This window comes from Myodes glareolus, chromosome 18, assembly GCF_982192425.1.
Source record: "Myodes glareolus chromosome 18, mMyoGla1.1, whole genome shotgun sequence".
Taxonomy (NCBI): Eukaryota; Metazoa; Chordata; class Mammalia; order Rodentia; family Cricetidae; genus Myodes; species Myodes glareolus.
Window position 1 is genome coordinate 69,165,214 of NC_142043.1, and position 10,424 is coordinate 69,175,637.

At 47.0% G+C, this 10,424-nt stretch overlaps 1 protein-coding gene across 1 annotated transcript; it reads right to left on the reverse strand.

Moving 5' to 3' along the window:
* Positions 1-1,447: 1,447 nt before the first annotated feature.
* Positions 1,448-6,354, reverse strand: LOC146890888 (H-2 class II histocompatibility antigen, E-U alpha chain). Its single transcript, XM_087898461.1, has 5 exons — positions 6,233-6,354; positions 3,739-3,984; positions 3,019-3,300; positions 2,349-2,517; positions 1,448-1,797 (listed from the first exon to the last, which is right to left on the reverse strand). The coding sequence occupies exons 1-4, from the start codon at positions 6,312-6,314 to the stop codon at positions 2,360-2,362; spliced, it is 768 nt and encodes a 255-aa protein (XP_087754587.1). The 5' UTR covers positions 6,315-6,354; the 3' UTR covers positions 1,448-1,797; positions 2,349-2,359.
* Between the last annotated feature and the right edge of the window lie 4,070 nt (positions 6,355-10,424).

Below are 10,424 nucleotides of genomic sequence, written 5' to 3' on the forward strand. Positions count from 1 at the left end.
TGGGATCACCTTCGTGTGAATTCTGTTTCTCTTTTAGACAGATTTGATCTCAAAGTAGCCCAGGGTGGCCTTGAACTCACAGAGATCCATCTGTCCCCCGAGTCCTGGGATTAAAGGTGTGAGCCACCACTGCCTGGCCCTTATGGCTGACACCAGTGCCCGGCCCGTATGGCTGACACCACTGCCCGGCCCGTATGGCTGACACCACTGCCCGGCCCGTATGGCTGACTAGTGCGGCTGGCTCTGCATTCAAGTGCTCTTCAGGCAAACTTTGTTACAGCACAAACAAAATGTCACCGTACATTTGTCTGGTTTTTTTTTTCTTCCTAAGTATCTGGTTATATCAAAAAGGAACCGATTAAATTTTGTATTCTTTGAAATCCTAATACCTTTTGTTTATTTATTTTGCCATTTTTTTTACTGCCTGACACCATAATGCCACAGTGTGCCCTAGGTACCAAATGGGGAAGCTTCGGGTATCTGTGCCTGTGTCTGATGGGAAATGCAGGACAGCTGACTTTTCCTAGATCAATAAATTTCTTTTTATTACAGATTTCATAAGACAGCAGTTATTTCAAAAAAAAAGAAAAAGAAAAACCTTTAAATCCAAATGCTAAGTTCTCGCACAATTTATTTTCTGAGTCTATCCAGGCGATCAAGTGCTTTTCCCCATTTTTCAGTTAGCGTGGACTGTGTTCACTGATTCAGGTAGCATGGACTGTTTTCACTGATTCAGTTACCATTGACAGCGTTCACTGATTCAGTTAGCATGGACTACATTCACTGATTCTGTTAGTATGAACCAAGCATCAATTCTGAATCTCTTCTTTAAAAATAATTACTTGGGGCACTTAGACATAAGTATGTCATATTTATATATTTACATCATTTCCACCCATCCCTCTCTCCTCCAGCTCCTTCCATGATCTCTCAAACACTTCCTCTCACTTCTAGAATCCATGACTTCTTCATACACACACATGCATGCACATACATACACACGCATGCACATACAGACTCAGGCACATACACGCACAGGCATATATAAATGCATGCATGTGCACATAGATACATACTAAGTCCAGTTAATGCTGACCTTATTTGCATACTGGATCTCTTTAAACTTTCTCTGAGAATGTCATACATGTATAAACTGGGGTGGGGGTGGGGAAGGTCACGTTCACCCTCATCTCCCCCTTTAGCTCCCTACAGATCTCCCCACACTGATCCTGAGTTGGCAGCACAGCAGCCCTGCTCTGGGATTTGTCTGGCGAGGACTCATCTCCAAACAATAGCATCTGCAGAAGCTTAAAAGTCTAGTAAACCTGGGGATTCTGATTAGTCCCAGAGCTCATGAAGGTACTCGATGTTCAGACTTGGAAGGAACACACGGATTAATCAGGCCCCTTCTCTCCACCTAGAACTTGCACAGAAATAAAACCTCACAACCCATCCAAGATGTTTATTATTTTTGTAGGGAAAAACTCCACAGTTTGGAAGAACAGCAAGCCATAAGAGAGCAGAAGATACTTCCATGCAGTGCTCTGAGAGTTCCACAGCAGAGGGAGAACGTCGTAATATTTGTCAGGGGAATTAGGTGGTGACTATGAAGGATGGAAAATAGAAAACACAGAAAGTAGGCAGCTACACATTAGGCCAGAGAACCTGCCGCCATTGTAAAGGCTTAAGGCCGGAGACTGCAGAAGATGTGGGTCTCCCTGAGGTGAACAACTGAGAAAAGGGGCTCAGCTGATGTCACAGCAAGTTTCCTCATTCAGCTTCTGTTGAAGGCATCGCCTGTGGTGGGGCACACATGGTTACCAGGGAGTCAGCTTCCTTCCTTGCCCCTTGATCATTTGACTCTGCCAAAGTCTTTAAGTGTTGATTTGGGTTCCCAACATGAACTGCTAACCCTATTTTGCACAAAGGTCAACATGCCTTGCCTCTTCCTACATCCCCCTAGAAGCATCTTTCATACCAAAGGATCAATTCCTGCCACGGATCCAAGAGGCTAATTCCAAAGACTTCTGACTCTGGCGGCACGGCTGCTGCCTTGGAACCCCGAGTTCAGAAGTGCCTGAGTCTGGGGATTAACTTCCCCAAGTCACCAGGACACTGCCTTCTCAGTGAGTCAATGGTCTTGGGAGCTGAAGAAAATTTCCAAGGCTCAAAATGTGGTCCAGGAACACCCACAGAAGGATCGTGGATGCTGAAGGTTTGGGATACCAGCCAATGCTAAGGCTTGATCCCTTCCAACAAAAGGCTCCATCACCCCCCGCCCCCCACACACACACTTTCTTCCCTCGGATACCCTCACATCTGTCCACCTTCAACCGCACCTAACCCACCTCCAGCCGTCTCACAGGGCTCCTCGGCGGCGTTCTGCAGCATTCCGTCTTTGCATACCCTTGGTGATGAAGACAACCCCGGCAATGATGCCCACTAGGCCCACAAACAGCCCGAGAGCACACACCACGTTCTCTGTAGTTTCTGGGAGGAGGGTTTGCTCTTCAAATTCTGGGAGAAAAAATAAAGCAAAGTAGATGTCAATTACTGCAGTAGGGAGTAACAGTGGTGACCAGTGTAATAAAGAGAATGTGTTCTGAGGGTGGAGGGATGGCTCCGCATTTAAGAGAACTGGCTGCTCTTGCAGAGGACCTGGCTTTCAGTCCTAGCTTCCATATGGCAGCTCACAACTGTCCATAGCTTCAGTTGGAGGGGATCTGACCTCCGAGGGCACCAGACACATACATGATACACAAACATACACACAAGCAAACACCCATACATGTAAATTTTTTTAAGTGCAGTTAACGAGAGAAGAGAAGGGTATAAATTGCCGCCAACGTTATGAAACACTGAACTCTTAGTTTGTGGTGCTGGGACTTGGACTTGAGGCCCCATACATGTGAAGTGAGTGCTGTACCACTGAGCTGTTCCCTACACTGTGAATGCTAAGGGTCCAGAACCCAGCATCACTGCAGGATGTCTTAAAGTGAACCAAGAGATGTGCCGTACCCCAGTGCTCGAGCAGAGGCTCCTCCAAACCCCAGTGCTCCACCCTACAGTCATAGTAATCTTCTGTGGAGGGCAGGAAGGTCAGATAGTAGAATTTGCGGAAGAGGTGATCATCCCTGGGCAGAAAGACGGTTTCTGACACGCCTGTGGTGACGGGCTGTCCGTTCCGAAGCCAGGTGACATTGACCACCGGAGGGGAGAACTTGTCGACGAAGCAGATGAGGATGTTGGGCTCCCCCAGGCTCACTGGACTGTTGGTGAGCACAGTCACCTCTGGGGACACTGTGGGGGACATGACACAAATCAGCTTTCTGTCCCTCAGCGTGTTCCCCTCCTTTCCACGCTGGCGCGTGGCACAATTCCACCTCAGGACTCTGAAACTCTGAGGAGTCATGCCATCCAATACCCAGCTCCATCATATCAGAGTCAGTATTGTGGTGTATGATACCCACCCATGCCCACCCCCAAACCTGTTCCTAACTTCCTCTGTGTAGACTCAGAGCAATAACTTCACGAGTGATAGTGGATGAATAAGCCAAGACCAGAACAAAAAAGCCCCGAGGTTCTAACATCTCTGAGCCTGTGGCCTAAGAATTGGGTTTGTTGTGCTGAGCAAGCTTAGGTCTTAGCACGCTTAGGGAAAGAGATTTCCAGAGCATCTGTCTTAGAACTCTGAGTTCCCACATCTAGGAGGAGGGGATGCAGAGGAGAGGGGAGTACCATTGGCATCTGGAGTGTGGTTGGAACGCTTTATCATGATTTCCAGGTTAGCTTTGTCCACAGCTAGGTTGGCCAATGCACCTTGAGCTTCAAAACTGGCAAACTGTCCAAATTCTTTAAGTCTCCAGATGGTCTCTGACTTTCCAATATCCACGTGGAAAATCTCATCACCGTCAAAATCAAACATAAACTCTCCTTTGTCGTCTGGGGAAAGATAGAACTCCGCCTGGATGATTCTGTGATCCTCTGAAAAGAAAGGAAAGGAAGTTAGGGAGGGAAACGGAAGAGGGAGCTGGAGAACCAGAACCGTGTGGGTAGGAGGGGTGAATGGGGACTGGCTCACATTGAATAGCAGAGGAGAGGCCGGGGTTAGGAGACAAGGTCTGGGTGATGGACATCCATGCTGAGCAAAGCAGGGAGGTGAGAAAGAAGGGAGCTGTCTCAAAGAGGGCGAATGGATAAGGGAGGCAAGACACAGCCTTCTTCGTCAACCCACCAGTCAAGTTAGTGTTGTCCTTATGTGCCTGAGGTCACCCATGGAAGCATGAGCCACCTACCACCTACCAATGGCAACCGCCCAACACACACACACACACACACACACACACACACACACACACACACACACACCAAAAGAAAAATAACTCTTCCTCAGCAGCTATCAACTGTAAACAACTCCTCAGGGAGAGGCGGGGTCTCAAGAGCCCCTCCCCCATCTGTGCTGGATTGTTTAACTGGCTTAGGCAGGTAACCACAGCCACTGCAAGTTCATTCATGTAAGCAAGACTCCTCACATCTGAAAGGCAGGGTCTCATGGGGCTCTCCCCATCCACTGGCTCTTAGGTTCTTTCTGCCCTCTCTTCTGCAATGTTCCCTGAGCCTTGAGGGAGAGGCAGGTTGATTTAGAAAACATAATTTTGAGTGGATGTCTAATGACCTCACGACTTTAGAAATCTAGCAGCATTGCATAAGAAAGAAAGTTCCTGGCTCCCTGTTGTGTGGATGTCAATCGCTCAGGTAGGCACACCAGAGTGTTTTCTCCTGGTGCTGTGCTCTCCGAAGGGAGAAGAGTATTTGAAAGGATTGATTAGGAACTCTGAAACTAAGCACAGCCTCAACACCTGATCCCTTCCTCTATCCTGTGATGGGAGCAGATCACTACCTACTCAGTATTTGAGCTTCCAATCGCAGCTCTGCTGGGGTCCCGCTCCACCAGGATTGGTTTGAGACAAGAACTTGTTTAGCACCTACTCAGGACTCTAACAAACACTGCTGACATTTTGTGGACAGAAACTGCTTTAAACCCCAAGGACTAGACCCGTAGATGTAAGTGGAGCCTGAGGTGCCCAGGAGGTTGGGACAGAGAGCTTGCAATGTTGTGAGGTCACTCCAAAGCTTCCTCTGCTCTGCGAGAAGAGGCATCCCTGGGTTGACCTTGAAACTTGACCTTTATCTAAACACCACTTAGAGTGTGACTAAGCTTTTGTGGGACAATCTATTATGATTGACAAGGAGAATAACCAACAGCGAGAGAGATGAGGAGACCACTGCCTCTCTGTTGTCTTTAGGAGTAAGGTGACCGATTTTAATGTTTGACCCAGGAACTTATTTTACAGTTGCCTCTCTGTGCAAACATATATTCTAGATGCCCCTTCCCTCCAACCACACCCACACAGGAAGTGCATCTGCCTTCCTAAGTCCTTGGGCAATAGAAGCCCAAGCGGGCTGCTGCATGGCTGGAGCTGAGACTCTACCTTATTTATTTCCTTCCTGCCTAAAGCCATCGACAGGGCCCCCTGGACGCAGAGCCCCGCTCAGAGCAGGTGTTTGCACCAGCACACAGTATTTTCTCCAAGATGATGACAGAGTCCGCTGTGTGGTCTCCGCTCTCTCAAGCTGCTACTCTCCGGCAGGTGTAACTCACTCGTGGTGACCTCTGACCTTGCAGCATCTGCTGTGTCACACAAAGGGGTGGGCCTCGCCACTGCTGCCCCAGAGTCAATCAGTTAAACACACTTGCCTGCCCATCCTCTTGGGTGGATTTGGCAGTGCCTGTGGCTGAAATACAACAGGATCGACAATGGAGAAAAGGAGCCGCTGAGTGCGCAGCCAAGAGCAGCACTGAGGGCTTCTCAAGGACGCTTTTTCACTTAATCTTCACAACATTGTGTAGGACTTCTAACTATTAATTTTCTCTAAAAAAAATTAAAGCCCAGATATATACCCTTGTTGGTACCTTTTAAAAACGACTTCCCCATTGCCCCCAAAGTCTGGACTCTACTGTGATGGCGGTCCTCAGCAATGCATGCCTCGGCTTGTCTTGCTCAACGACGTCTGACCTCCTCCACATTGGATGGAAGGATTTCCCCTGGACTATAGCTGTGTTATAACCTTCAGATTCAGACCCACAGGATGCTTGTCACTCTTGCTCTTCAGCCCAAACGCTGTCTTGCAAATGCTCACTGTCTACCGTCCCTGATTGCTTAGCACTTACCTTTGATAGCCCATGACTTCTGGGGGCTCATCAGGACAGCCATGAAGAAAAGTCTTAATGTCAGAGCTCCACTTGTGGCCATTTTTTCCTTGCTGTTTGGTGGGGTCAGAAGAGGTCACAGACTGAAGCAGAATTAACAAGAAGGGCAAGGCATTAAATTCCAATCACTTCATTTTCAGCCAATCAGAAAAATTGTCCAGGTTGACACATCTGTTGGTAGGCAAAGGACTCTAGCCAATAGATCCTAAGCAATCCACTATTTAATAACATATCTCTACTTATGATTTCAAGAAATGAGTCTCTTCAAGAAGAAATTTCTTAATTTATTCAAAAATGGAGTCTTTAGACAAACAACAAAAAAAACTTCAAGAGTTTAGGAACGCTGGTCAAACATACTTTTCTATTCCAATTTAAGTTCTCTCTGAAATACATTAGTGAAGATAGAATAAATTTTAAAAAATCACTAATGTAAAAATGTCAATTGTATCTCTGAGCATGACAGCTGGGAGGGCTACTGTTAAGGGACACGGAGTCATCTAAGCAGAAATTGAACTGGGCCATGGAGAATGCCTGGATCCTGGTAACAAAATGTCACTCAAGAGTCACTCTGTGGCTGGCTGAATGTCCGTCCCCAGTGTGCTGGACCCCAACATGGTCAGTTCAGCCCAAGATCCTAGAACCATTGGCATCCACTGTATTCTGAGAACACTGGGAAATAAACTGAATCCAAAGGCTCCAAAGACTAGAGAGAGGTGGGATGCTATGTTGGGAAAATGGGAGTGATCACTAGAAGCCAGGGGCTGTATGGAATAACCCTCTAATTTCTGTCATGGTCTGGATCTCTAGCCAAAATGTGACCTAGGGATGAGGCCTCCTTTGGGTGTTCAGGTCACTATCAAAGAATAGCATGGACACAGCTTATTCTACCCGGAACAGTAAAGCGATGCCCACAGGAAGACCTTACCACCCTGTAGCCTGCATCAATGGGTTACAGAAGTTCTTCTGTCTTATGAGGATTAAAGTTCTGAGTCAAAAGTGTGTTCTGAGATTCTCCATAGAGACTCCTGAAAGTTAAGAGATTTCACATCTCTTGTTTCTGAAAACATCATGCAATGCACAGAAAAATATTTAGTTACGCACAGAAAGGATGAAGATCCAGTGAAGAGCCACAGGGAAGCAAGCCTGCCCATCTGGTGCTGGATTGTTGTTTAATGTCGGTTGGACGGAGAATGCTCAGGGCGGGTCTTCCACACTTCCACACTGTGGTGTGAAGTCCTATCTAGCCATACAACGACCCCCACAGACCAGGAGGGCAGCCATCCTCTGACTGCTGATGGTCTGATCATGCCAGAGACTTTGGGCCTCTGGTATTAACCCCCAGGTCACTAGGAGGAGACCCACAGTGCAGTTCTGTCCACAGAGTGTTAGGTTTCCATTTCCTGGAGGCAGGAGTGTCCCACGGGATCATTCCAGATGGAGAGGTTGATACTCCAATGCTATGATATAGGTTGGCCCCTTTTCAGAGCCAAATTCAAACACAACTTTTGCATCGATCTTTTGCTAGCTTCTGTAATGCCATCCTCTTGGCAAGTGTGTGGTAAGTTTAAAGTACTTCCAAATACACAGTGCCGCTGAGCATTGGTTCTGCTCAGGAGATCATTAAACTCAGCTCCAGAGAATGACTTTCAGTTCCCCTTCTCTGTGATGGGAGGAAGTTTCTATTTGAACATTGTCTGTGGTTTCCTGTTCTCCAAAAACTCTAGATTCTCATATGTCTGAGAGGATTTCTGGAGGCACCTGAAGGACTTTCCTTGTGACATTAAACTGTGATGAGCCACCAGTCGTAGTTCCTTCAGGACACAGAATGGAATCTGTTACACGAAGCGTACCCTAAGGCTGGGAGAGCATTGGTCCGGGTGGACTCCTGGCTTAGAGAGGTCGGAGGCCTCTGGGGAGTCCCACTGATGCCAGCTCCAACAGACCCCACAGGACACAAAGGAACAAGTACTGAGGATGTCACCCATCTGATGCCCATGTCCAAGCCTGTGACAGCTTGCCCACCGCATGACACAGGTCCATCGTACTCTACCACACAGACCACAAAGTTTATGTGTCCAGAAAACAGAGAGTGGACGAACTCACATTACCACATGTTCCCAAGGGCCAAGCAGGGCCTCGGAGGCAAAGGGGACTCAGATGAAGATTACCGAATGTGTGTGGATTATATTTATATTCCAGCTACAGGTCTGTCTGTCTGTCTTCACTCTCCCACTCAGATTGCCCCCCAGTTCCAAGCATCGGACTCCTTCCACACTGAACCCAGATCAGTTCTGCGGCTTCAGTACATTTTAGGTTTGTGTGGCCTGAGTTCTGCAGAGTTCTTCCGTTTTAGCATCCCCTCCCCGATGGCCCTCCGTACCCTGAGCTGCTCAGGATCACACCCAGGTCTGCTCAGGATCACACCCAGGTCTGCTCAGGATCACACCCAGGTCTGCTCAGGATCACACCCAGGTCTGTTTTTTTTATTGCTTTAAATCGTCGTGGCTATTGGGGTTTCTCATGATTCTGTGTAAATTTAAGGACTGATGTCTATAGCTCCGTGAACAGTGTCAGTGTTATTTTGGTGGAAATGGCATTGAATCATTAAATTGTCTTCAGTAGAATAACATTTTGACAATATTAATTCTTTAAAACAACGAGCATGGCAAGTGTTTTCATTTCTGTATCTTCTTCGGTTTATTTTTCGTTTCTTTCTTTTCTTTTTTTCCTTTCTTTCTTTCTTTTTTTTTTTTTTTTTTGAGTACTACGGATTAAATTTGGGGCCTCATCTCATACCAGAGAATCCTCCACCAAATCATAACTGCAGCATAAAATTGCATAATCCTGAGACAGGGTCTCAGCTAGGCGGGCCTAAGACTTTCGCTGCAGCCCTGGCCATCTTTGAACCGGTGGTTCATCACACTGAGGCAGGACTAGGGCTCCAGCAAGCCTGGCTTCTTCAATGTTTCTTCATCAGTATTTTTTTAAGATTGCTTCAAATTGTGATTATTGAGGTTTGAATTCCTTTCACTATTTCTTTCTTAGAAAACCTGTTACCAGTATGTAGGAGTAGCTATTGGTTTTGTCTATTGGTTTTATGTCCTGGACACTACTGGGTTTATCAGTTATGAGGTCTGTAGGCAGAGTCAGGTTTTCCTATTTGGAATGAAATTAGACCCAGACACAGTGTGTTAAATCCACATGGATTCATGAAACTAAACAGCTGCCAGTTGCTTCCTATCCCAGTGATATGAATTAAATAGGGGGAGTGTAGCCTCTGAGATATAATTTTCCTTCCTCCCTGTTAACTACTACACTTTGTATGCATTTGCAAGGTACTTTCACCCTAATATTGAGAATACAGCGTCCCTAATACTTCAGCCTCCTTCCCCTGCAGCCCTAAATGAACTTCGGGCCACCACGCCCCCAGTCTTCCAGGCCACCCACTGTCCTCGGATGCTCTTAACTACTCCAAAGCCTTTGAACTGTTGGAGGACTCACGCCTCAGTGATCTACTCTTAGAATTTCCGCTGACTCTGAGAAAAGAGTTGATCATTTTTGAAGTATGTTTTAAGAATCCCAGGCAAGGAAACATGGCAGCAGCTTTGAAGCTGAGGAAGCAGCCTCTCTCCGTTGCTCCATCTCCCCCACACCCTCCCCCACAAAGCTCTGGTCCTTGAACTCCTCTGGGGTCCTTGACGCAGTTGGTGACCGCGCTCGTTATTTTTCTCCTGCCCCATTTCTCCAGGCCGGGAACTGAGTTTGCTATGAAATACAAAACCCACAATTAGATACAATGATGAGTTGAAAGTTAATGTTTGTGAGGTTTGGGAGCACAGCTCTTCAGACCTTAGCCAAACCGTGACAGTCTCTTGGGCCACCTTGAAACACTAGCACCTTGTCTTGGAAAAATCCGCCACCTACTGGTCACACGTGGAGCTGTCGTCATTGGGGCGCCTTTCACAGAGGGAGCCATGAGGTCACGTGACCAAGACAGCAGCCAGGGGAAAGGACAGGAAAAAAAAAAAAAAAGTGGGATAGGCTTCAGGGCTGCGAATACTAGTATCCAGTAAGCTTTACTTCTGACTTTTTTTCTCAAATAGGATATCCTCTTATTCCCAGTGCTACATGAGCCTGAATGTCCAAAGTGTTG